The sequence below is a fragment of the Nomascus leucogenys genome, chromosome 10 (assembly GCF_006542625.1).
Source record: "Nomascus leucogenys isolate Asia chromosome 10, Asia_NLE_v1, whole genome shotgun sequence".
In the NCBI taxonomy this organism is placed as follows: domain Eukaryota; kingdom Metazoa; phylum Chordata; class Mammalia; order Primates; family Hylobatidae; genus Nomascus; species Nomascus leucogenys.
This window is the reverse complement of record NC_044390.1, coordinates 4,080,662-4,105,783: the sequence shown is the minus strand read 5'-3', so window position 1 is coordinate 4,105,783 and position 25,122 is coordinate 4,080,662. Positions and strand designations below refer to the sequence as shown.

Sequence of the window (25,122 nt, the reverse complement as noted above, 5' to 3'; positions counted from 1 at the left end):
GCCTCTTAAATCCTACCACTTACTGTGACACAGTGACCAGTCCCTGCAGCAGACTGGATAGTTGTATCGAGTCCTGGACGGAAACAGATGGCACTCAAAAGGTGGCGCGGAGTTCAGAGAAATGCCCATGTACAAATTTGGTCCGATGCCTCAGCCTGACCTCAGGGACCTTTGGGGGTCTGCTCCGCGCCCACCCTTACACATCTGTGACCCCACACACTTCCCCTCCAGCGCCACTGCCAACTGCTACACCCATCCCCCTCCAACCGCGTCAGCTTCCAGCCTCGGTCCATTTGAACTCGCCGTGCCCCCTCCACTGTGCCCTTCCAGATTCATTTACTAGGGAAGCCCGCTCTTCCGGGTGGAGCTGTTCCTCACCCCCTTTCTTTAACTTTATCATTCTCTCCCCAGGGCTTCCACATCACCGTGCTGTGGACAATCCCGGAACTCCTGTCACGCCAGTTTACATTTAAGAACAGTAATGGCTGCCACTGACTCAGTCAAAACAAGGCTGCGGCCGGGCACGGTGGCTCACGCCCGTAATCCCAGCACTTTGGGAAGCCGAGACGGAGGGATCACAAGGTCAGGAGTTCGAGACCAGCCTGGCCAACATGGTGAAACCCCGTCTTTACTAAAAACACAAAAATTAGCGGGGCACAGTGGCGCGCGCCTGTAATCCCAGCTACTCCGGAGGCTGAGGCAGGAGGATTGTCTCAACCCGGGAGGCGGAGGTTGCAATGAGCAGAGATCACGCCACTGTACTCTATCGTGGGTGACAACAGAGCAAGAGCAAGACTCCGTCTCCGACAACAACAACAACAACAACAACAACAAGAAAACAACAAAAAAAAAACAAGGCTGCGTGGGAGGCAGAAAGAGCTAATGCAGCCACGCTTGTCCCCTCGGGGCCACCGTCCCCACCCAGACTTCCGGCCTGCCTTAAAACGCTCATGCGTAAGTGCGTGGGCAGGAGGGCGGGCTCAAGCGTAGCTCGTGGCGTTCATTGGCTGTGCAGGGCCGAGGGAGGGGGGTGCAAGGCCGCCGCGTGACGTCAGGACGCCGCGGTCAGGACGTCGAAGCCAAAGAAGACCAGAGCCAGCCGGGTGGCCGAGCGGTGTCGTGGCCGTGTTGCTAATCGCCTGGGTGGTTGTTGGCGTGTCCCTGCAGCGAAGGGTCCTGGTTGGTAAGGGGAGCGGCGGGCGAGCAGGCGGGCGGGGATAGCATCTCCTTTTGGTCTTGCGCCCCGCGAGCCCTGAGGCCTTCTCGGCCGTCGCAGCAGCAGACGCCGCGCGCGAGCGTCGACAGGGTGTGGCGGGGCAGGGGCAGCCACTGCGCCTGCGCACCGGGCCTTGGGGGGGGGGGGGGGGCGCGTTCGGGCACTAGCGCGCGTGCGCCGTCGTCTTCTACTGTCTGCACCTGTTCCTCGGGGTTCTCGGGGCCCCGGGGCGCCCCTCACTTGCCGTTGACCGGGTGTTGCCCCGGGTGACGGGCGGCTCCAGCGAGTCTTTCTGGGGCGTGGTGCGCAGGCGCGGCCTGGGCAGTGGCTTCGTGGCTAGTCGTGGGGATCCGGGCGGTCTTCTCCACCCGGCGCCCTCCTTTGCCTTCGCCCAGCCTGCGGGACGGCCAGGTGCTCCCGGGACCTCGGGCCTCGCGTCTGGTGCCTGTCCCCGTTCTTGAGACCCGTCCGGGAGTCCTCTCTCCAGCCCCCAACTCCTGACCTTACCTGTAATCTCCCTTCTGCCCGGGGGCTCCTCTTCCTGTGTCCCCGCCACGATCCCTCGTCTCCACCCACGCCCTGTGTCCTGTTTAAGTTAAGCCTTTGCGTTTCTAGCGTTTCTAGGGCTTTTCCCCATCTCCAGACTCCTGTTCTTATCCCGTCAACTTGTGAGAATTCCAGTTCTCCTGCGGGATTAATTATCCTACTTATCAGTTACTCCCTCTCGGGAGTTTAGACTCCTAAATCCTTGCTCCGGAGACACTCCACTTTTCTTCCACTTCTCTCTACCCCACTCTTAATTCGTTGAACATGTTTTGGGTCTTCTTTGGCATTCCCAAAGCTTTATGTCCAGACACCCAACCAAGGTGATCCCTTTTCTCTCCCAGCCCTACCCCTGCTTCCGGGAACCTCCCGTGGAAGCAGGCAGGGGTAGTCCCACTGAGGACTCCCACGTAGGTCTCTTTACTGCCCTTCGGAGACCTTTTTGAAATCAGTCTCTCAGTGCTAAGAACCCATTTCTTCACGTTGGGGTTCACGTTGGCATTCTCAGGAACGCTCAACGACCACTTGCTTCCAGGGGTAACTTCCAGAAAATCCTCTTTTCCTCTCAAAATTTTCTTCTCTTCTCCAGTATTCTTCCAGCCCCCTCGATGCTCCCTGAAAGACTTCCCTTTTCACAGAGTTCTCAGAAACCTTTGCACCCTCTCAGCCTTAAGGGTTCCCTCAGACTCTTCTCATTATAGCATCCATTCTCTTGGTTCAGGTTCCTTTCACAACCCGTATTCCCCAGAATTCTTTTTTTTTTTTTTTGAGACAGAGTTTCGCTCTTGTTGCCCAGGCTGGAGAGCAATGGCGCAGTCTCAGCTCACCGCCCTCCGCCTCCCGTGTTCAAGCGATTCTCCTGCCTCGGCCTCCCTAGTAGCTGGGATTACAGGCATATGCCACCATGCCCGGCTAATTTTGTGTTTTTAGTAGAAACGGGGTTACTCCATGTTGGTTAGGCTGGTCTCGAACTCCCGACCTCAGATGACCCGCCCGTCTCGGCCTCCCAAAGTGCTGGGATTACAGGCATGAGCCACCGCGCCTGGTCCCTAGAATTTTTTTTAGACCTTTTCCCCTTGATGGAGGCACCCCTACACTCTGGACCTTTCATCACACCCTCTCTTTTTTCACATGGATTTCGGACCCTTCTCCTTCCCTTTGGGAAGTCTATTCTGGCTTCCCTGTTTCCAAATCCTTCGTTTTCCACCTGGAGCTCTACAAAGGGGCCAGGGGCTTCCCCTCATACTCCAGCCTTTTTAGTCCACACCCAGAACTGTTCAGATCCATGACCCCAGTGGCTTCTCTGTCAGCCTCCCCGTTTCTGCCTGGCTTCTTGTGAGTCCATCTACTTTTCTCCCCACTTTATGACATGTTTTTAGCTCCCCCTTAAGTCTGCCTGGCTTCTCGTGAGTCCATCTACTTTTCTTCCCCACTTTATGACATGTTTTTAGCTCCCCCTTAAGTCTCCCTAACTCATTCTTTTTCTCATAGACAGTGAAAAAGCAGTCTGGCTCCCGAGGTCCACCCCTTATACCCCAAGGTCCAGATGGCGGCCAACGTGGGTGATCAACGTAGCACAGATTGGTTAGTGAGGCGAGAGGGACGGAGGCCAGTCGGGAGGGAAAGAGGAAGCAAGACCCAGTGCTGTCCTCTGGGGTGGGACCTCACGTGGGCTTAAGGGAAGTGATGCCACAATCCCTGTGGGTGGGGGTGGTGGTGAGGCAAACACAGAGGGAAGCATTTGGTTGTGGTGTGGAGAGGAGCAAGCCTTCACCTCTCTGAGCTTTCATTTTTCACAGTACAGTGCTTGCTTTGCAGAATTGTGATGATTCATTCAAGCAAGTATAATTAGGAGGCAGGTTCCCAACACTCAATACACAGTCATTTATTTGTTTTTCTGCTAATTCCTTATTTTTTCTCAAAATAGTGTGATAACCTGCCGACTGGGGTGATGTCAGACAGAATTCATTGATTCATGAAAGACATAGCCCTAGGAGGTGCCAGGGCCTGTGTTCAATTCTGTGGGTTCCGTCAATTGTTTTGTTTGTTTGGTTTTAACAACTGCTTTGTGCCAGGCTGTGGGATAAGTACCTTAAGTAGGTGATCTCATTTATCCCTCCCAGCAGACTCTGAAGCAGAAACCCTTTATCAGCATAGTACAGATTAGAAAACTTAGGCTTAGATTGGTAGTAACAGTCAGATATGGGATCCAGGGGCTGGAATTTGCCTCCCAACTTGCCCACCTGTGTACAGTGGGGAGAACGGGTGTGACTTGATGTCCTTTCTCTTTGCAGGTCTTCTCAGTACAGCATGGTGGCTGGGGCAGGCCGAGAGAATGGCATGGAGACGCCGATGCATGAGAACCCGGAGTGGGAGAAGGCCCGCCAGGCCCTGGCTAGCATCAGCAAGTCAGGAGCTGCCGGCAGCTCTGCCAAGTCCAGCAGCAATGGGCCTGTGGCCAGCGCACAGGTGAGAAGGCCACATGGGGCTGGGGTACCCTGATCCAGAGGTTGTGGGAGGGACACAGTCCGGCGTCCTCTTGTATCATTCAGATGGGGTGCTCTGAGGGGAAACATAAAAAGACGTTCCAGGGTATCTAAATCTGAACGGGGAAAGGTTCTGTTTCCTTGAGGAATCTAGGGTGTGATATGGTTCTGAAGAGGGAGGCCATGCCTGTGCCTCTGGTCTCTAACGTGCGTGAGTCTCGTGGTGGAGACAGCGGCTCACTTTGCAGATACATGGACCGAGTTTCATCCCTTGGCAATTGGCCACCAGTAAACAGGCTTGCTCTTTGGGGGCCGTGTACCTGTGGATTTGGGCTGCTGACGGCACATGTGCCTCTGTTTCCACAGTACGTGTCCCAGGCAGAGGCCTCAGCTTTGCAGCAGCAGCAGTACTACCAGTGGTACCAGCAGTACAACTATGCCTACCCCTACAGCTACTACTATCCCATGGTGAGTGCCCAGCCGGCGGGGCGGGGCGAGGTGGAGTCTGCTGGGATGGGGCAGGCTGGGGCGGGGCGAGGTGAAGTGGAGTCTGCCGGGATGGGGCCGGGTGGTGGATGGACTGGAGATCGCAGTGATAACTGCTCAGAAACCCTCTAAGTTGCCCAGGAGGTAAATTCCTAGGTCCCCACCATAAGCCACAAGGTCCTACATACCCGGTTCTGGTCCCTTCTCTCCTCATGCTCATTCTGCCATGGCCATCGAAGCAGAGACCTCCTTGATGCTCGCACCACCAGGCCCGCTCTGGCTTTGCCCTGGCTGCAGTGCTCTCTGTGTTGCCGCCTCTTGGAGGTCTCTGCTCAGGTGCTGCCTTCAGAGAGCCTCTTCCTGACACACTGATGGGAAGGGGCATTCCTGCCTCGCAGCCTGTCGCTCTCCCTTTCTCTGCCATCTTACTGTTTCATGATCCTTATTGCTGGATATATTACATGTCGATGTCTCCAGCCGGGCATGTACTTCCAGCGCAAGCTTCATTACAGCATGGGTTTTCCTTTTGATTGTTCTGTCTTGGTGCTTAGAAGAGTTGGCACTCAGTATTGTTGATTATATTCTTCTGAGAACTAGCTAAGTGAGATGTGGGATTGATAGAGGTTTTTCTTTTCTTAATATACGAGAGGATGTGGTGCATTAATATAGTGGAGAGAAAGGGGTGAGGGATTGGTAGAGGGCCATGGCTGGTGTAGTTCCTGAGCAGGCTGGGGAAGCGGAAAGGCAGGCCTCCCACTAAACCCTCCCTCCCTGCGCCTTTGCAGAGCATGTACCAGAGCTACGGCTCCCCTTCCCAGTATGGGATGGCCAGCTCCTATGGCTCAGCCACACCCCAGCAGCCATCTGCACCGCAACACCAAGGGACTCTGAACCAGGTAACATCCTAGCCCAGCTCCCATACCCTCCTCAAGCAGAGGAAATGTGGATGTTTGAATGAGCTGCCAGTGAGGAATGGCTTGTGCACCTTCAGCTGCTTTTTTCCTTCCGAGCAACTCCTGACCTGAAAATGAGGAGGACAAAGCATAGTGTTTGAACCTAGGGTGGGTTTAAGGCTGAGCCAAGGCCAGGGCTGAGATGTTGAAAGACATCTCATCTTTTTCCCTAGCATGGTCACCCACAGGCGTACACACACGGGTTGGGTTTTGCATATAAGGTGCAGCTTGGAGGAATGGCGGGGCTAGTGCATAGGAGGCAGGTAGACCTGGGTTTGAATTCCAGCTGTCCCACCCCTGGCGTAATTACTTACGCATCTCAGTCAGCTCTCGAAAGCGGGAAGGATGGTAGCCTCATCCTCGGGCTCCATGAGTGTGTGTGCTTACGTGTGTCTTGTGCTCAGATGGTAGCGCTGGAGTGGGTGTGTTGTTGGTGGCTGTTAACTCCAGCATTGAAACACTGCCAGCTGCTGCTTCATAGCTTGGGGCTCTCGGAAGCTGCTTAGTCTCTGAGCTGGAGCCTTGTCAGCTGTGAAAAGGGTTGTTAACAAATGTTAACCTCAGAGAGTTACTGAGGACTCGAATGAGCACATTTGGAAAGGTCACAGGAGAGTCGAGTGCTGAGTGCTGTGACCACCACGTCCTCACTGTGAGGGCTGAGTGCCACTCGCCAGCCCCAGAATCTGCCTCCTGTGCTCAACACCTGCTTCCTTCTGCAGCCCCCAGTCCCCGGCATGGATGAGAGCATGTCCTACCAGGCTCCCCCTCAGCAGCTGCCGTCGGCTCAGCCCCCTCAGCCCTCAAATCCCCCGCATGGGGCTCACACGCTCAACAGTGGCCCTCAGCCTGGGACAGCTCCAGCTACACAGCACAGCCAGGCGGGGCCTGCCACGGGCCAGGCCTATGGGCCACACACCTACACTGAACCTGCCAAGCCCAAGAAGGGCCAACAGCTGTGGAACCGCATGAAGCGTAAGTTGGCAGAGCTACGTGGAGGTCTGAGCGGTTGGGCCCTCACAAAGCTCCTGGCTGTGAGGCCCATGGCGTGTGCTGCTCCTTGTTTCTGAGTGTTGTGATCGCCAGGCTGGGGGTGGGGCTGCTCTGGACCAGGCACGTGTGTGCTGGAGCCCTCCTCTAGAACCTGACTGTTCCTCCCTGCATTTCCACTTCCTCCCGTCCCCTGGGGACCCCTGGATGTGCTGGGGAAGGGCCTAACCATAGCTTTCGCTGCCCTTACAGCGGCCCCTGGGACTGGAGGTCTCAAGTTCAACATCCAGAAGCGACCCTTTGCTGTCACCACCCAGAGCTTTGGCTCCAACGCAGAGGGCCAGCACAGCGGCTTTGGCCCCCAGCCCAACCCTGAGAAAGCTCAGAACCACAGGTGACGTCTGCCCCCTTGCCCCGTCGCAGCCCCACACTCTGCACTCAGAGTCTGTGATCCAGTCCCATTGGCCAGCTGCCCACCCTGAGCCTCAGTGTGCGCCTCTGAAAAGGGCAGAAGGACCCTCCCTTGGGGGTTGCTGTGAGCACTGAAGGAGACAGAAGGAAAACTTGGGGACTGTGTCCCGGTGTGTGTCAGCTCAGAGTGGTGGTGGGGATGGTCTTTTGAGTTTGGGATCCTCTCCAACTGAGCCTCATCTGTCCTCCCGCAGCGGGTCCTCTGCCCGGGGGAACCTGTCTGGGAAACCCGATGACTGGCCCCAGGACATGAAAGAGTACGTGGAGCGCTGCTTCACCGCCTGTGAGTCGGAGGAGGACAAGGACCGCACGGAAAAGCTGCTCAAGGAGGTGCTGCAGGCGCGGCTGCAGGACGGCTCGGCCTACACCATTGACTGGAGCCGGGAGCCCTTGCCGGGGTTAGTCTGGATGGGGGACATAGGTGGGAGGGTGGTGCTGTGAGAGGCATGGGCTGGGTGTGGAGGTAGGAGAGTTGGGGGTCCCAGGTACTAGGAGCTCCAAAGAAAGGAACCGGAAAGTTGGATCCTGGGGGAATGAAGTCCTGGTTGGACGGAGGCCGGTGGGGTGGGGTGGGGACCATGGCTGCTGGAGAGGTGTGCATTGCTCAGTGGTTAAGCGCACCCTCTGGACACGGAAAACCTGGGTTTGCGTCCCATTTCTGCACTGTAATAGCTGAGCCGCCTGGGGTAAGTGCCCTTCCTTTCGGAGGTGGGTCGGTAGATTGAGGGAGGTGGTGTTGGCCGTCCTGCCGGTGTCTGGCGGGGTTGGTGACGCCCTGCCCTTCTGTATTCTCAGGCTGACCCGGGAGCCTGTGGCTGAGAGCCCTAAGAAGAAGCGGTGGGAGGCCGCTAATAGCCTTCACCCGCCTAGAGGGGCAGGCTCGGCGACAAGGGGCGGGGCTGCCCCGTCCCAGCGAGGGACGCCCGGGGCTGGGGGTGCTGGTCGAGCCCGGGGCAACAGCTTCACCAAGTTTGGCAACCGCAACGTCTTCATGAAGGACAACAGCTCTTCTTCCAGCACAGACTCTCGCTCCCGCTCCTCCTCCAGGTCCCCGACGCGCCACTTCCGCAGAAGGTACTGAGGCTCCCGGCTGGGGGTGTGTGTGAGGGAGCGGGGAGGCGTTTCAGGCCTGACCCTCCTGCTTCTTCCTGCAGTGACTCCCACTCAGACTCCGACAGTTCCTACTCAGGGAATGAGTGTCACCCCGTGGGCCGCAGGAACCCGCCCCCTAAGGGCCGGGGCGGTCGAGGGGCCCACATGGATCGGGGCCGAGGCAGGGCACAGCGTGGGAAGAGGTGAGACTGCGTGAGGGCTTGAGACACAGGCCAGGGTGGAGGAGGGTACTGGGGACCCATGGGAGAAGGAGGAAGAGGGCCGGACAGGTGGACAGCCAGCTGCCAAAGAGGCGAGGCTGAAGGGTGGCTGGAGACGCCTGTCCCGCTCACTGCCCCTCATCCCTTCCCAGGCACGATCTGGCTCCCACCAAGCGCAGTCGAAAGAAGATGGCGGCGCTGGAGTGTGAGGACCCAGAGCGAGAGCTGAAGAAGCAGAAGCGGGCAGCCCGCTTCCAGCACGGACACTCCCGCCGCCTGCGCCTCGAGCCCCTGGTGCTGCAGATGAGCAGCCTGGAGAGCGGCGGGGCTGACCCTGACTGGCAGGAGCTGCAGATCGTGGGCACCTGCCCTGACATCACCAAGCACTACCTGCGCCTCACCTGTGCCCCCGACCCGTCCACCGTGCGCCCTGTGGCAGTAAGTGCCCGGCAGGGCAGTTCTGCTCTGTGAGGCCGTGCTGGCTCAGGACTTGAGAGCCGACCCAGGGAGGGTGGCAGAGGCCACAGGGGGGCTCTGGTATGGCAGGGGAAGCTCAGCCAGAGACGCCTCGGCTGGTTGGCGTTCTGAGAGGAGCGCGAAGGCGCACTGCTGCCCTGGAGCCCTGCGTGGCGGGTGTGCATCTTGGCCGGCGAATCGCTTGACCTCTGGGCCGTGGTCCCTGGCTTAGATGACACGGAGCATAAAGCCTTCTCCCAGGCCCATGGGCTGTGGGGCATGGGGGGCTGTGCTTCCAGTATTCGGCGTAGTCACTGTTCTGCTGCAGAACATGTGAACAGCCGTGTGCTTCTAGAGAAATGGGTGTGGAGGTGGCCACTCTTAACCCATGTCTTGTGGTTTTTTTTTTCTTTTTTGCGGGGAGAGAGTCTTGCTCTGTCGTCCAAGCTGGAGTGCAATGGCGCGATCTTGGCTCACTGCAGCCTCTGCTCCCTGGCTTCAAGCGATTCTCCTGCCTCAGCCTCCCTAGTGGCTGGGATTACAGGCGTCTGCCACTATGCTTGGCTGATTTTTGTATTTTTAGTAGAGACGGGGTTTCACCATGTTGGCCAGGCTGGTCTCAAACTCCTGACCTCAGATGATCCACACGCCTCGGCCTCCCAAAGTGCTGGGATTACAGGCGTGAGCCACTGCACCCGGCCTTTTTTTTTTTTTTTAATGTTGCAACTCTCCCACCAAATAAGTGGAAGCCCTCGGCCACCCTACCTGAGTTGTACTCCGATTGTTAATTCAGTTCCCTTTTCCAGGTTTTGAAAAAGTCGCTGTGCATGGTCAAGTCCCACTGGAAAGAGAAGCAGGACTATGCGTTTGCCTGCGAGCAGATGAAGTCGATCCGGCAGGATCTGACGGTGAGGCTTGCGCTGGGAGGGGCCTGGCCTCAGCCAGTCCTGCCTCCCGCTCCTTGTGACTGTTGTTCTCGCCCCGCTGCCCCAGGTGCAGGGCGTCCGCACCGAGTTCACGGTGGAGGTGTATGAGACCCATGCCCGGATCGCCTTGGAGAAGGTGAGCTGGCCTCTGCGGGCCTCCCCAGCCCCTTTCCTGCTGCCGTTCTGCCCTCAGCACCCTCACTCTGCTCTCCTCCCTCCGTGCCTCTGCCTTCCAGGGTGACCATGAAGAGTTTAACCAGTGCCAGACGCAGCTCAAGTCGCTGTACGCCGAGAACTTGCCGGGCAACGTGGGCGAGTTTACTGCCTACCGAATCCTCTACTACATCTTCACCAAGAACTCGGGAGGTAAGGCCCAGTCCCCAGGACACAGGCCATGGTACCCAGGGTTGAGCCCTGCTGACTTGACCCTCTTTATCTTGGTGCTAGACATCACCACAGAGCTGGCATACCTCACACGAGAACTGAAGGCAGATCCTTGCGTGGCCCACGCCTTGGCATTAAGGACAGCCTGGGCCCTGGGCAACTACCACCGCTTTTTCCGGCTCTACTGCCATGCACCCTGCATGTCTGGCTACCTCGTGGACAAGTTTGCAGATCGGGAACGCAAGGTCGCCCTCAAGGCCATGATCAAAACGTATGTGGTGCCAAGCTCCCTTCTGCCCTTGCTCTTCCCATCCTTCCACCTCGCACCGCCCCTCAGACCAGCTCCTGGCCGCAGGCCTCCCCCAGCCCCCAACCCTTGTCCTGGTCCTTGCTTCCCCATCACCTTTCTCCATTCAGCCCTCTCCAGTTCCTCTTGCTGTCCTTGTTGGTCACCTCTGTATTCCGGGTCACTCCTCCCCCTCTCCCCACTGTTCCAGCCCACTGCCTCTGGGGCCTCTTCTCCACCCCGTCTGTGCGTCTCTTCCTCCTGTTATCTCCTGCCTGGACCCCCTAGTTCACTCCTTGCCCTGGGCTTCCTCAGAACCCTGAGGTCTCTGCTTTCTCAGCTTGTTGCTGTGCTCCCACCATAGAGGCCATCTAGACAGCCTCTGGTCTAACAGGACAAGGCCCAGTCCCACTTAGCTCCTTTGAGAGCACCAGAAACGCTTAGGGAGACACCTGTGTTGAGGCCACACTGGGCACACTGCCAGAGGCCCCTGGTCAGGCCATGCCCCTGCAGTGTCCTTCGTTCACTAGACATTGTGCCTGGCTTGCTGTGGGTAGGGATGAGTTGCTTGACTCATGTTTAGACGCATGATTCTGTCTGGTGATTGAGGTACCCAGGCGACGTTGGGCAATGTCAAGAGAGGTTTTCGGTTGTCACAGCAAGGGGATGCGCTTGGCATCTAGTGAATGGAGGCCAGGGATGCTGCCCTGCCACCGCCATTGGGCCCCAGAGCTCAGTCTTGCCAAGGTGGAGAAATTCTGGTTGAAGAGGTCAACCGGTAGACTGGAGAGGCCTTGAGTGCCTGGCCAGGTGGCTCTCCGTGTGAGGTCATAGTCACAGCACAGTTTGGAGCTAGGGAGGGACCGTCAGCCTGGAGGTTAGGAGACTCATTCTGGAATCTAGTGTGGGTCAAGCCAACTTCAGGGAGAGGCTGAGCCAGGGTAGGAGTCACACGAGCAGACGAGGGTGTGGGGTGCTGTGCATGGAGCTCCATGACCAGCTTGGGAAGTTAGAAGGAAGGGGAGGCAGGAGGCTGCTTAGTCTGCTGCCACGATGGGCCCCATGCATGGTGGCTCTCAAGCTTCTGTGCTACACAGGGGCGTGTGGTTGGGCGAGTGTCCTTGTTAATTGATACCGAATTGGCCTTGGTTGGGAACACAGCCATGAGTGCCCCTCGTGGGTGGGGCCCTAGTCTGTCATTGACCTCATTGTGTCAGCACCTTCCCTCCAAGGAGGCTGACCTTGCCCTGCCAGCTGAGACAGGGAGACAGTGGGCTCTGATCCCAGGGCCTCCATGAACGCTCTGGCTTTGGAGCAGAAGCGGGTTCTAGGACTTAGGGCCCCTCACTCGGTGCCTTGATTCCTGTGGGTCTGGAAAGGGTAGGGCTACACTCTGTGGAAGAGGGTTCAGGGAGCTCTGAGGATCTGGCTCGTGCTAGATGCTCAGTCAGTAGTGTCTCTTAGAAGCAGCCGGAAGTGATTGCTTTCAGTGTGTAGTGGTGAGTGCTAGCTGGCACCCCTGTGCCTGGCTTCCCAAAGACACTGTAATGCAGGGCAGGGGAAGCAGCGAGGGCTGGGTCCCCACGGTGGCCCTGGCAGCCCTGCCATCCCCATCCCCTGCCGTATGCTGCTCCCTCCATCTGGCCCCTGCCCCTCAGCCAGCGGAGGAGCCCGCTGGGCCCTTCCCTTCCTGTCCCCTCTCCTCCCTGGCCCCCTGCACAGGTAAGTGAGGGTGAGGGGGGGCACAGCTGGGGACTGGGGCCACTAACCCCACCCCGGGCCCCCCCGAGCCCCTGAGGTGGGGAGGCTGGGAGGCGGGTGGGGAAGCCAGCAGGTACTGTGCTGAGGAAATCCTGTGGGTACCCGAATGGGGGGGCATCCCCACTCGTGGGGCCCTCCCCTGCCCTCCCGCCCGCCCGCCTCATCACCTTCTCCTCTTGTCTCCATAGCTTCCGCCCTGCGCTGCCAGTCTCCTACCTGCAGGCCGAGCTGGCCTTCGAGGGCGAGGCCGCCTGCCGGGCCTTCCTAGAGCCCCTGGGCCTGGCCTACACGGGCCCGGACAACTCCAGCATCGACTGCCGCCTCAGCCTGGCGCAGCTGTCAGCCTTCTGAGCACCCAGCGAGGAGGGGCGGGGGCAGGGGCTGCAGCCCCCAGCGCTGCCTTTGCGGATTCTGTTTTTGAGCCGTGGACTTGGGTTGTAAATTTATTTGTGGGGAGTGGGCTCCAGGAAGAGCCACCGTCCCTGCCCCCGTTTTCCCACCGGGGAGTCTGTACAGAGATTTTTCTACGTTTTTATTTTTTGCCTCAGAGGGATGGGATTGGGTAGGAGGGGACGGGCAGCGGAGGGTTGGGGGCATGGTCTGCAGGCTCATCTGTGTCCGCCTTTCACTCCACTAATGCTGTCTCAGTGTTTTCTCTCTCTCTCTTTCGAGCTTGCACTCCGGTACCCGACCCGGCGCCCTGGCCCATCCCATGCCGGGGGGCCAGTGGAAAGAAGACAGGCCGTCCAGCCCGTGCCCGCCTGCGGCGGGGGCACCCAGCAAGCCCGCCCACCGCCCGCTGCCTCACCTGCTTCGCCACAGACTCTTGTTCCCAGCCCCTTGGGGCCTCCGTGTTTGGGGTGAGGGGAGCTGCTTAGAGACTGTGCCCGTCCTCGGCCCCCCACCCTGAAGTGCCAGCACCACCAGCACCAGATTCTCCGCCGCCACATCGCACTGAGGACACGCCGGCCGGGCCGCCTCGTCTCAAGTTGTATAAAGTTGTCTCCGTGTCCCCTCCTCCCTCTGCCCCCAATGTTTCTTCTGATTTTTTTTTCCCCTTTCCCTCCCTCCTCTCCGCATTCCTCCCTTGGTTCAGCACAGGTAAAATGGTTCCCCTCCCTCCCTGCCTTCATGGATCACCAGCTCACGTCATGTTGCCTTCTCTTTTCTTTGTGTGTGTGTTTATTTAAGTTATTTTTCTTCCTCCTCTCCCTTTTCTTTTTGGCCCTCCCTCCCTCCCTCTTCTGCCATGTAACTGGAGGATGTGCTATGAGTTTGCAAACAGCTGGACTGTCAGGCTGCTTTTTTTCCAGATGTTCCTCCTCTGCCTCCCCTTCCCCTCCTCTCCCCTCCCTTTCCTTCCTTCCTTCCTTTCCTTGGAGCACTGAGCACCATTTGGAAGCTTGAGAGAAACCAAAATTAAAGAGAGAGAGAGAGAGAGCACAGGCTCCTGCTTTGTCTTTCCTGTGTGGGCTGTTTGCATCCATTGTCTCCTCCAGAGTTCTGGGGGTGTCACTCCAGGGGGATCTCAGCCAGGGGCTGGAAAGGCCCCCCTGTCCTCCCCATACGGCACAGCCAGAGTGTCTGCAGGGGCTGGCACCCCACTTCCTGGCTGAGGGTGAACTCCAGCTTGGGGAGGTGGACCTGGGAACCATGGGGCACCTTGGCCACGGTGAGGTGGGGGTGCAGCTGCCCTGGAGACTGTAGCGTACTCAGCCCCTCGGCTTCCAGCCTGTGGCTCAGCACCTGTGCCATGTCTTCCAATGTGGGAGAGGGTGGGGCACAGAGCACATGCGGGCCCAGGAGGACCAGCTTCCTAAAGCTCAGCTGAGGGGGTGCATTTAGCCCTGGGGCCAAGAGGGCCCGTCTCAGAGCTCCGATGGCAGCCGCCTCCTCCCCAGCGCCTGCCAGTCGCAGCAGGGCCAGGGTCAGGTGTAGGTTCTGGGTAGGCACTAGGAAGTTGGCGCAGTGTGGGGCCACGCGGACCAGGTATTCCTGGGCCTTGGTCACTTCTGCTTGTAGCCCAGGCTCGGTCACCATGAGGGCCACAAAATGTGTGGGGCGCGGTTGGCAAGGGGCTGCAACACTAAGGCGGGCCCCTTTGTCCTCGGGCCAGGCCCCATGACCCCACTCGGCTTCTGTCTCCTCAGCGGAGCCCCCCGGGACTGCCAGGGCCTGTGCTTCCTTGCCCCCCAGCAATGTGGTCCTGGCGGCCGCTGTTGGCTTCAGTGCCCCCTCAGTCACTCCTGCGAGGAGTCCTCTTGGGGCCAGTGTTCCCAAATCAGCAGCTGTGCCCAGCGCCCTCTCCTGGGCCGCCTCTAGCTCTCCGGGTTCCTCCTCGCCTGGTTCCTGGTGCCCTGTGCAGAGCGGCCTTGTGCTCCCTCGCTTGGGGGCAGGCTGGGCCTCCTGACCTGTCCCCGCCAGTGTCCACTTGGCACCCTCCGCCCCGTGGGCGCCCTCGGTGTTCGGTGCGTCCAGGATGGTGGGCCCGCGTCCCGCCGCCGAGCCAGAGCCAAAGACGAGGTCGGTGCGCGAGGCGCGGTCCCACACAAGGCGGCCGCGGAAGCGGAAGAAGCGCACGCGGTGCTGGGGCACTGCCAGCACGCCCGGCCCGAGCGCCGCCAGCGGCTGGTCCCAGCAAAAGGCGCTGAAGGGCTCCTCGCGCACGCCCAGAAAGCGGTCGACGTAGCCCACCGAGAAGTCGGCGGGGTCGAGGCGCGGGTCCCAGCGGATGCGCTGGATGACGTCCGCGGCTGTGCGCAGCGGCGGCTTCTTGGCCCCGGCCTCCCGCTGCGCCTCGCGGCCAGGCGGCGCCGGCGCCCCAGGGTGGGGCTGGCGGCAGCGGGCGCCGAAGCGGCAGCGGCCTTCCAGGAAGAAGCGGCAGGCCGGCGGGGGCGCGGGTTCCGTGGCGGGGGCTTCCTGCGGCAACTCCGGCTCTCCGGCCGCTGCCATGGGTGCGGGGAACTGGCACGCCCGCCGCGCGGACCAGGTCTCCCCGCACGGAGGGCAGCTCCCCTTGGATGCACCGAGCCTCACCCCAGTGGCGTCAGCGGCCCGCGCTCCGGCCCAGCTTAGGGGACCACGCCTCGGGCCCTCGCGAGGACTCTGGCCCAGTCCCTCCTTCGTGGAGAACCTGACACCGCTGCTCTGGGACTTCCCGGCTGCGCCCACCCCCAGCGCCAGGAAAGCAAGCTGCGTAAAGGCTGCGGCCGTCTCGGGCTCCCGGAGCAATTGGGAGCCTGGCCCCGCCCCTTTCCCGGTGATTCCTGTGTGCTGCCTCTTTCCGGGTGATTTACATATAATTCCCTGCCCCTTTCCGGATGATTACGGGTGCCTCGCCCTTTAGTTGATTTACATGTAGTGCCCCGCCCCGTTCCCGGTGATTTACATGTGATGTCCCGCCCCGTTCCTGGTGATTTACGAGTGCCCCGCCCCTTTTAGGTGATTGTCATGTGTGCCTCTCCCCTTCCCAAGTGATTTACATGTGTTCCCCGCTCCTTTCAGGGTAATTTACATGTAATGCCCCACCCCTTTCCGGGTGATTAAAGTGCCCCACCCCTTTTAGGTGATTTACATGTGTCCCGCCTCTTTCCGGGTGATTTACATCTGGCGTCCCGCCCCTTTCCGGGTGATTTACCTGTGTCCCGTCCCTTTCCCGGTGATTTACATGTGGTGCCCCGCCCCTTTCCCCGGTGATACCTGTGTGCCCCGCCCCTGAGGGGGACGTCTTTAAAGAACCTGGACCCGCCCTCAGTCCAAGTGATTTACATTTGCGGCCCCGCCCCTCTGGGAAACTTAAGAGAACCTGGCCCCTCAGTCCAAATCATTTGCATGTTCGGCCCCATCCCTCTGGGACCTTAAAGAACCAAGATGCCTGCGGACCTTTCCCCCACGGAGACCAGGCCCCCTACACTTCCCTCTGCAGCCGCTCCCAGAGTAAACGGCGGCTCCGCCCGGTCGGAGTCCACCTGAGGCGTTCAGGGCCAGAAGGACTCCCGGGGCTGCAGCACTCTGCAGCCCCGCCCCGCCCCGCCTCGGCTGGCCCCTCGGTGGCTGAGTCTGGCCCGGCCCCAGGACCACGTCCGGCCGGCGGTGGCGCTCAGTATTTGATGAACGGGACTGCGGGAGCGGCCGCCCCTGCAAGGCGCACCGCCTGGCCACGCCCTCGGGCTCTCTTAAAGGAGCCGCACCCCCACCCCAGGGCAATCATCCGACCCGGACCAGGCCTCCGGGTGACACCTCCGGCTCTCAGAGGCGCCAGGACCCTATCATTCATCCCTTTCCACGTGCAAAGTGAAAAGTCGGAGCGCGGGCACACACCTTGGCCGTTTATGTATACAGAAGTGGGGTGTCGGGCGGGAAGGGCGCGGGGAATGAGGGAACCTAGAGGCCGATGACGTCGTCCAGCTCGAGGTCCGCGTTGGGGCGGCAGCGGGCCTGAGGGGGCTGCGTCCCGGGGCGGGGTTCCGCGTCGGGCTTGGCGGCAGCCGCCTCCGGGCGCGCCGCGTCCATGACGCCCAGCACCGCGTCCAGCATGGAGGGCCCCAGATCCAGGTGGAAGGACAGCAGCGGGTCGGCAGGCGAGGGCGCTGCGGACTGCGGGACGGCGGGCGGCGGCGGGGAGCGCGGGGCCCCCGCGAGGGGCGCCCGGGGCTCGGGGGGCGGCCCACCGCCGTGGCGGCTCAGGAACGAGGTGTCCCCGAAGGCGTCGCCGCCGCGCCCCACGTGCAGCGTGTGCCGGAAGTCGCCGAGCGGCGCGGAGATGGACAGGGCGCCGCGATCAGGCCGCTTCTTGGGCTGCGCGGGGCCCAGCTGCTTCAGCACGGGCATCTGCGAGGGGCACGGGAGGGTCAGCGCGGCCCCAGCCCGGGGCTCGCAGCCACGCGACTGCTCAAAGGACGATGGGGGACGGTTCCCGTGTTTTTGTTTTTTGTTTTTTGTTTTTGAGACGGAGTCTCGCTCTGTCGCCCAAGCTGGAGTTCAATGGCGCCATCCCGGCTCACCGCAACCTCTGCTTCCCGGGTTCAGGCGATTCTTCCTCCTCAGCCTCCCGAGTAGCTGGGATTACAGGCACCCGCCACCACACCCGGCCAATTTTTGTATTTTTGTAGAGACGGGGTTTCACAATGTTGGCCAGGCTGGTCTTGAACTCCTGACCTCAGGTGATCAGCCCGCCTCAGCCTCCCAAAGTGCTGGGATTACAGGCGTGAGCCACCGCGCCTGGCCTCCCGTTTCACAGATGGGGTAAGATGGGACTCCAGGAGGTCCCATGGGTACAGCTGCTGAGCTCACATTTGGATCAAGGTTTGCCTAACCTGACTCCAGAATGCCCATGACCACCACGCTATGCCGATCCTCCTAAGAGCGAATACTTGAGCCTTCCTAGAGGCCAAGTAACAAATATTGCACAAACCCTTCAGAGTGCTTCTCAGACTTGACTGATAGAAAACTCCAGCTTGTTGGCCCGGGTGCGGTGGCTCACTCCTGTAATCCCAGCACCTTGGGAGGCTGAGGCGGGCGGACCACTTGAGGCCAGGAGTTTGAGACCAGCCTGAGCAACATGGCCAAACCCCATCTCTATAAAAAATGCAAAAATTAGCGGGGCATGGTGGCGCACGCCTGTAATCCCAGCTAAAGTAGGAGAATCGCTTGAACCCTGGAGGCGGAGGTTGCAGGGAGCCGAGATCATGTCACTGTATTGGTCACTGCACTCCAGCCTGGGCAACAGGAGTGAAACCCTGTCTCAATAAAAAGAAAAAGAAAACTCCAGCTTGTCAAAGATGGAAATTCCCAGGCTCCTGTTCTGAAGACAGGGCTGACTCTGTCCATTAAGCAAAGCAGATCCTGCCTAGAGCTCACCACGCACACGAGGAAGAGGCCCAGGCGGGCTTTGCCTAGGGTGCATTTTATGATTTGAATTACAGTCCTTGGTATCTGTGGGTTCCGCATCAGCAGATTCAATCAACTGCTGATAAAAAATATTGGGGAAAAAATACAGTAATAAAAAACGAGTACAAGTTTCAAACAATGTAACAATTATTTGCAAAGCATTTACATTGTATTATGCATTATAAGTAATCTAGAGATGATTTAAAGTGTAGGAGAGGATGTACATAGGTTACATGCAAATACTAGGGCATTTATATAAGAGACTTAAACATCTGCAGATTTGGGTATCCATAGGGGTTCCAGAACCAATCCCATCACTGCTACCAAGGGGCAACTGTACCTGATCTTTTTTTTTTTTTTTGAGACGCTAATTTTTGTATTTTTAGTAGAGACGGGGTTTCACCATGTTGGTCAGGCTGGTCTCGAACTCCTGACCTCGTCATCTGCCCGCCTCAGCCTCCCAAAGTGCTAGGATTACAGGCATGAGCCACCGTGCCTGGCCAACTGTACCTGATCTTGAAAGACTACAACCTAACAATATGATGTCTTACGTTTTCTAAAATAATAATAATATAAATTCCCTAGCCAGGCGCAGTGGCTCACACCTGTAATCCCAGCACTTTGGGAGGCTGAAGCAGGTGGATCACCTGAGGTCAGGACTTCGAGACCAGCCTGACCAACATGGTGAAACCCCATCTCTGCTAAAAAAAAAAAAATACAAAATTAGCTGGTTGTGGTGGCGCACGCCTGTAATCCCAGCTACTTGAGAGGCTGAGGCAGGAGAATCGCTTGAACTTGGGAAGCGGAGGTTGTGGTGAGCTGAGGTCGCGCCATTGCATTTGCATTCCAGCCTGGGTGACAGAGTATGACTCTGTCTCAAAAAAAAAAAAAAAAAAAAAAAAGCCCTGTGTTAAAAAATGGGAAGAATTGCATAAATTTGAAGCTGGCAGCATCTGCATTATAAACTAGGTCCTTTATTGACTGCAGCTGCACCAAATTCATTTTTTTTTTTTTTGAGATGGGGTCTTGTTCTGTTGCCCAGGCTGGGGGTTCAAGCGATTCTCCTGCCTCAGCCTCCTGAGTAGCTGGAATTACAGGCGTACGCTGCCGTGCCCGGCAAATTTTTGTATTTTTAGTAGAGATGAGGTTTCACTATGTTGGCCAGGCTAGTCTCAAACTCATGACTTCAGGTGATCCGCCTGCCTTGGCCTCCCAAAGTGTTAGGAATACAGGCATGAGCCATCACGCCCGGCCTAAATTCAATGTGAAATAGAAACGCAGCCACAGCCTCTGCCCATATCCTGGTCATTGCGTGTTTTGTGTGGAACTTCTGGGAGGGACTTCGATGACCTCGTACTTTTGTTTTAACAGTCACCACTGTTATCGCAATAATAAAAACCTATTTCAGTTGAAGCCCTACCCTTTGCCAGCTGTATGAATTGGAATAAATTACTTTATTTCCCTGTCTACTTTTCTATCTGTAAGATAAATAAAATAACACTATCTTCCTTTCAGGATACATAGAAAAGTCTGATCAAAGAAAACTGTATTCGTAATAGTGCTAACCAATTGGTAGTGCTAGCGTTGGGGGGAAAATATTTCCCTAACAATAACTGTGGAACAAAAATTAGGTTGGATAGAACACTATGAGAAAGGCAAAGCCGCTGACATTGTTTTCATAGTAACAGGCACCCTGGGAAGTATTGGTGATAATATGGAGGAAAATGAAAGCCAAAGGGATTTAAAATAATTGTAGATGGCTAGATTCTGAAGACTGGCCTACACACACACACACACACACACACACACACACACAACTTTACACTGATTTCCATGGGGAAACCAGTTTTGATTTACTACCTCTGCAGCATTTGTCAAATTTCTCTGACCTCAACCTAGATGAATAAATATATCTTTATCGTTATCTAGCACACAATCTCCACTCTCTCCTTCCCCATAATGGAAACAAAAATTTTAAGAAACAAGATTTGTCTTGTTTTGAGACAGGGTCTCACTCTGTCACCCAGCTGGACTGCGGTGGTGAGATCTTGGCTCACTGCAACCTCCGCCTCCCGGACTCAAGCGATCCTCCCACCTCAGACTCCTGAATAGCTGGGACTACAGGCTCATGCTACCATGTAGTGTTATTTTTGTATTTTTTTTTTGTAGAGATGGGGTTTCGCCGTGTTGCCCAGGCTGGTCTCAAACTCCTGCAAGCAATCTGCCTGCCTTGGCCTCCCAAAGTGCTGAGATTACAGGTGTGTGCCAGTAAGCCTGGCCAATACTTGTCTTACAACGTGGTAGATATTCTGATTCCTTCCTTCCTTCCTTCCTATCTTCCTTCCTTCCTTCCTTCCTTCCCTTTTCCTTCCTTCCTTCTTTTCTTTTCTTTTTTGATGGAGTCTTGCTCTGTCACCCAGGCAAGAGTGCAATGGCACGATCTCGGCTGACTGCAACCTCCGCCTCCCAGGTTCAGGTGATTCTCCTGCCTCAGCCTCCCGAGTAGCTGGGATTATAGTGCACACCACCATGTTGGCTAGGCTGGTCTCGAACTCCTGACCTCGTGATCTGCCCGCCTCAGCCTCCCAAAGTGCTGGGATTACAGGCATGAGCCACCGCACCCGGCCCCTACTCTGATGTTTTCTATTGTAATCTATTTTATTTTTAAATGTTGAACTCAGCTCATTAATGTATCTTCTGGATCCACAGTTTTAAAAAAATCCTCTCTAGCTGCTAACAGAGCCTATGATCTCAGCACTTGCTCTGCAGTGAGTCAGCAGTGAAAAAGTGGAATTCAGAAAGCCCATTGCACAGGTTTGAATCTGGCTGTGCCGATCGCTGTGTGGCTTTGAGCAACTTACTTGACCTTTCTGACCTCATTTCCTTATCTTGAAAATGGCATGATATTAATATAATACTTCCCAGTCCTTTTGCAAGGGAATGATATGTCCCTGCAGGTCTTGGCACAGTGCCCAGCAAACAGGGAATGTTCAATTAACATATCTCAATGGAGTCACACCTTGGATCATTCTCCCAGTGTTTCAGAGAAGGAAATGGGTGATCCGAGACAAGACGTGACTGACCAAGATCACAAAGCTAGCTCTGGGGAACTCCAGTGTCTAGAGCTGGCTCCCTCCACTCTCTGCTGCCTCTTGACTCCTGGACAGCTCTCAGCTCCTGCCTCTGGTCAGACCCAGCTCCCAGCATGCATCTCGCATCCCCCTTCCATTGCCCTATCAGTTGCCACCACTTTCCAGCACCTGGCAACACATATAAAGTCTTGGTTTCTGACATCAAACGCATCTGGGCTCAAATTTTGCCATTTCCTTCTTGTGCAATCCCAAACTGGCTTCCTCAACCTAAAGCTCAGTTTACTCCTTGAGAAACAGGGGTTGGAATTCTTGTTTGTAGCTGGGCACCGTGGCTCACACCTACAATCCCAGCTCTTTGGGAGGCCGAGACAGCAGGATCACTTGAGCCCAGGAGTTTGAGACCAGAATGGGCAACAAAATGAGATGACCTCTCTACAAAACTAAAAATAAAAAATTAGCCACGTGCTGTGTCATGCACCTGCAGTTCTAGCTACTTGGGAGGCTGAAAAGGGGAGATGCCTTGAGCCCAGGAGTTTGAGGCTGCAGTGAGCTATGATCGTTGCACCGCACTTCAGCCTGGGCAACAGAATGAGACCCTGTCTCAAGAAGAAAAGAAAAGAAAAGAAGAGAGAGAGAGAAAGAGAGAGAGAGAGAAGGAAAGGAAGGAAAGGAAGGAGGGGAGGGAGGGGAGGGAAGGAAAAAAGGAAGGAAGGAAGGAAAGAAAGAAAAAGAAAGTAAGGGAGGAAAGAAGGAAAGAAAAGAAAGGAAAGGAAGGAAGGAGAAAGAAAGAAGGGAAGGAAGGAAAGAAGGAAGGAAGAAAGGAAAAAGAAAGAAGAAAGAAAAAGAAAGACTACACTGAGGCTGCCGAACTTTTATTTCCCAAGTGCTTATCCTGGGCCAGGCACCAGCCTGAGTGCCTCCCCATGAATGAACTAATTCATTTAATCTTCAGGACAACCCCGTTTTACAGATGCGTGATGGCTGAGACACACAGAGGTTAAGTAACTTGCCCTGGGTCACACAGTAGCAAATGCTGGGCGCCAGATCTGGAATCCAGATGAACTCTAGCTCCCCACAGGAGATGATGGGCATGCCACCCCGCGGGGAAAAAAATAATAATGTTCTGATTTGTATGAAGGCGAGAGATTTCCTCTGACACCCTTGACTGTCTTTTTTCCTCTGCGGTCCAGACCAGAACAACGAGTTGGAAGTTTTCGAATGCCACCTCTGCGCCCTAGCTCTGAGACCCTGGGTAAGTCACTTCACTTCTGCCAGCCTGGGTGTCCTCTGAAACAGAAGCCTCTGACCTCCCTCTGGTTGAATTGTGTTTAAAGCAATGAGGTCATGCTTGGAAAAAGTCCCTCACGCTGCCAGGGCTCGGGACAGAGGGGCTGTTGTTTGTGACCAACGTGGAACAGGCAGCAAGCGGGGCGCGACCGTGGAGCCCGGGGAGGCCCGGGTCGCGCGTTCTCCCCCCGCCTCCGCCCACCCCTCTCTTTCCTGCTGGGGCAGGGCCACGGCTCCAGCTGCAGGGTGGCGGGCACGGCCGGTTCACCTCTGTCCTCTCTCAGTCCCGGCCCCGCCAGGACGGAAATAACAACCCGCTCCAGATCCGGCCCGACTGGTTCTCAGGCCCGTGGGAGCTGCGGTGAAGCGGGGTTGGGAGACCCCAGATGGGGAGACCCCCGGCCCAGCGAGGGCTTCACTGCGCGCTTCCTGCAGCCACGTGGCCGCGGCCGGGAACTCAGCGGCCGCCGTCTCGTGGGCTTTCTGCCCCTCTTCCCTCCCGACCAGGACCCAGGACCCCTGTCCCCCCACCGCGCCTTACCTCGTGGTCCTCCCGGAGCGGGGCAGGCGCGCGCTCACGACTCCGGCTCTAGCCCGGACCCCTGGTTCCCTGGCTCCGAGTCCGCCTCCGCCTCCTAATCCCCGGCCCGCGCCTTCTTCCTTCTTCCTCCGGGCGGGTTCTCACCTGGTAAGGAAAAGTGTCATGAGGAACCCGGAGGGAGATTCAGGAGCCAGGCATCCGGGTCCGTACAGCCACCTCCTCCTTCGCCCTCTGGTCCCAGGCGTCCTAGCTCTTAGCTTTCTTAATCCCACCCCAGACCCGAAAGTCAGGGGCCCCCAGCCCCTTCTTGCTCAGACCCAAAAGCCAAGGGCCCCAGTCCCTCCCCCCCCCCCCCCCCCCCCCCTCAGACCCAGGGTCCAGACCCCCAGCCCCTCCTCCCTCAGACCCAGGGGTCCAGACCCCCAGCCCCTCCTCCCTCAGACCCAGGGGTCCAGACCCCCAGCCCCTCCTCCTTCAGACCCAGGGGTCCAGACCCCCCAGCCCCTCCTCCCTCAGACCCAGGGTCCAGGCCCAGCCCATCTTCCCTCGGACCCTGGAGTCCAGACCCCCAGCCCCTCCTCCCTCAACCTAGGAGTCCAGACCCCACCCCTGGCAAGCCCTGGCATAAGGCCCCTTTACCTGCACCGGGAGCTAAAGAGTCAGCCCCTCTCGGGGGCCATGGCAGGAGCCCAGGCAGAAGCGGAATCACCGCCCAGTCCCCAGGCAGAGAGGGTTTTGGCACAGGCCCCTCCCAGCCTTTCTTATCCCCCAAAAGTTTGCCTCTAGGATTTAAAGGACTAGAAAGCAGTGGTGGAAAAGCTGAGGCCCCTCTGGGCGGAGTGTGGGGGCGGGAGGAGGCCAGGACTGAGTGTGCAGGGGGAACTGGCAGAGGGGGTGGGGCTGGACAGGGCGCGCCCCCAGCCTGGCCCCTCCCCTGCACAGCTTGGAATTTCCTGAAACTGGGGAAGTCTGGCTGTTTAGAAGAGTAATTTCTTCCAGATTGCAGCTGTATGGAGAGAGAGAGAGGGAGAGAGAGAAGAGAGGGAGGTCAGAGGGCGAAAGCAGCAGGAGGGTGAAGAGCACGGAGGGTGTCTGGGGGCAGCTCTGGCTTTGCTGCGGCGTCCCCTAGATGAACCTCCCTGCCTGGAGCCGCTCCGTCATAGAAAGGTCATATCTCATTCTAAGCACCCGTGTCTATTGATGACAACAGAGAGTGAGGTTTGAGTGTTAGGGCAATTCCTCCAGGGCGGTGTGGGCAGGGAGAGAGAGTGGAGGGCGAGAGCAGAGTCCCAAGGCAGGATGCAGCTCAGTGGGAAGAAGGTGGAAGCCCAGGTGGGAGTCTAGGTCTGTGGGAGGGAGGTGGAGGCCCAGGTGGGAGGCTGGGTCAGTGGGAGGGAGGTGGAGGCCCAGGTGAGAGGCTGGGTCAGGATCAGAGGGAGAGGGAAGCCCAGGTAGGAAGCAGCTCGGTGAGAGAAAGGGGAGGCCCAGGTGGGAGGCTAGGTCAGTGGTTTTACCCCCAGCTGGGGCTGGGGTTGTAGTGCTGGAGAGAAGATAGTCAATTTGCGATAACGAAGAAGCAGCCTTGAGCTGGGTCTTAAGGATGAGTGAGAGTTGATGGAGCCCAGGAGAGGAAGATGGATATTGGAGCAGGGTGGGGAAGCTGGGTGCGGCCGAGGGTTCTCAGACGCCAGGTGGAGTTTCATTTGCCTGGAGAAGCCAGCTTGAAAGCCACTGGGAGCCTCAGTTTGCCCTGCAGGCGGGGGAACCGCAGAGGAATGGCAGGGAAAGATCCAGGTGTTAGGAAGTTCCCTCTGGCGTCCCTGCAGGGGATGGAATGAAGCAGGTCAGGACTCAGCACCCACAGCAAAATTTAAGGGGGTAGGGGGCAGTGGTCACCAGAAACTCAGTAATCAGAAAAACTATATATATATATATTTACATATATGTTACAGACTTTTATTAAGTATTTTTTATTGATGTAAAATTCATATAACATAAAATTAACCATCTTTTTTTTTTTTAATTGAGATGGAGTTTTGTTCTTG

General features: G+C 57.4%; 3 protein-coding genes across 8 annotated transcripts; 1 reads left to right on the top strand and 2 right to left on the bottom strand.

Annotated features, from left to right (window-relative positions):
• Positions 1-753: 753 nt before the first annotated feature.
• LENG8 (leukocyte receptor cluster member 8) lies at positions 754-13,708 on the top strand. 6 transcript variants are annotated; one of them, XM_030819668.1, is made up of 16 exons: positions 1,072-1,183; positions 3,251-3,343; positions 4,054-4,228; positions 4,612-4,713; positions 5,517-5,627; positions 6,404-6,656; positions 6,924-7,065; positions 7,337-7,540; positions 7,938-8,216; positions 8,297-8,437; positions 8,608-8,893; positions 9,718-9,819; positions 9,905-9,973; positions 10,074-10,203; positions 10,285-10,492; positions 12,457-13,708. In XM_030819668.1, exons 2-16 carry the CDS (start codon positions 3,306-3,308, stop codon positions 12,617-12,619), a joined length of 2,403 nt encoding a protein of 800 aa, XP_030675528.1. In that variant the 5' UTR covers positions 1,072-1,183; positions 3,251-3,305; the 3' UTR covers positions 12,620-13,708. The 6 variants fall into 6 exon arrangements, with proteins under 6 accessions (XP_030675523.1, XP_030675526.1, XP_030675524.1 ...); XM_030819663.1 differs by having other exon boundaries at positions 754-1,183; positions 10,285-13,706; XM_030819664.1 differs by having other exon boundaries at positions 1,040-1,179; positions 10,285-13,706.
• Positions 12,923-15,464, bottom strand: LENG9 (leukocyte receptor cluster member 9). The gene has a single exon (XM_030819669.1). It carries the CDS (start codon positions 15,218-15,220, stop codon positions 13,781-13,783), a length of 1,440 nt encoding a protein of 479 aa, XP_030675529.1. The 5' UTR covers positions 15,221-15,464; the 3' UTR covers positions 12,923-13,780.
• A 1,113-nt stretch (positions 15,465-16,577) lies between these two features.
• Positions 16,578-23,949, bottom strand: CDC42EP5 (CDC42 effector protein 5). Its single transcript, XM_030819662.1, has 3 exons — positions 23,717-23,949; positions 23,078-23,221; positions 16,578-17,098 (listed from the first exon to the last, which is right to left on the bottom strand). The coding sequence occupies exon 3, from the start codon at positions 17,096-17,098 to the stop codon at positions 16,652-16,654; it is 447 nt and encodes a 148-aa protein (XP_030675522.1). The 5' UTR covers positions 23,078-23,221; positions 23,717-23,949; the 3' UTR covers positions 16,578-16,651.
• Between the last annotated feature and the right edge of the window lie 1,173 nt (positions 23,950-25,122).

Bases quoted from the DNA above. Each gene is read 5' to 3' on its own strand.
- LENG9 (XM_030819669.1), bottom strand. From the start codon at position 15,220: ATGGCAGCGGCCGGAGAGCCGGAGTTGCCGCAGGAAGCCCCCGCCACG.
- LENG8 (XM_030819663.1), top strand. From the start codon at position 3,306: ATGGCGGCCAACGTGGGTGATCAACGTAGCACAGATTG. The intron at 8,894-9,717 runs GTAAGTGCCCGG...TCCCTTTTCCAG, and splicing joins CCACCGTGCGCCCTGTGGCA to GTTTTGAAAAAGTCGCTGTG. The intron at 10,204-10,284 runs GTAAGGCCCAGT...TCTTGGTGCTAG, and splicing joins CTTCACCAAGAACTCGGGAG to ACATCACCACAGAGCTGGCA.
- CDC42EP5 (XM_030819662.1), bottom strand. From the start codon at position 17,098: ATGCCCGTGCTGAAGCAGCTGGGCCCCGCGCAGCCCAAGAAGCGGCCT.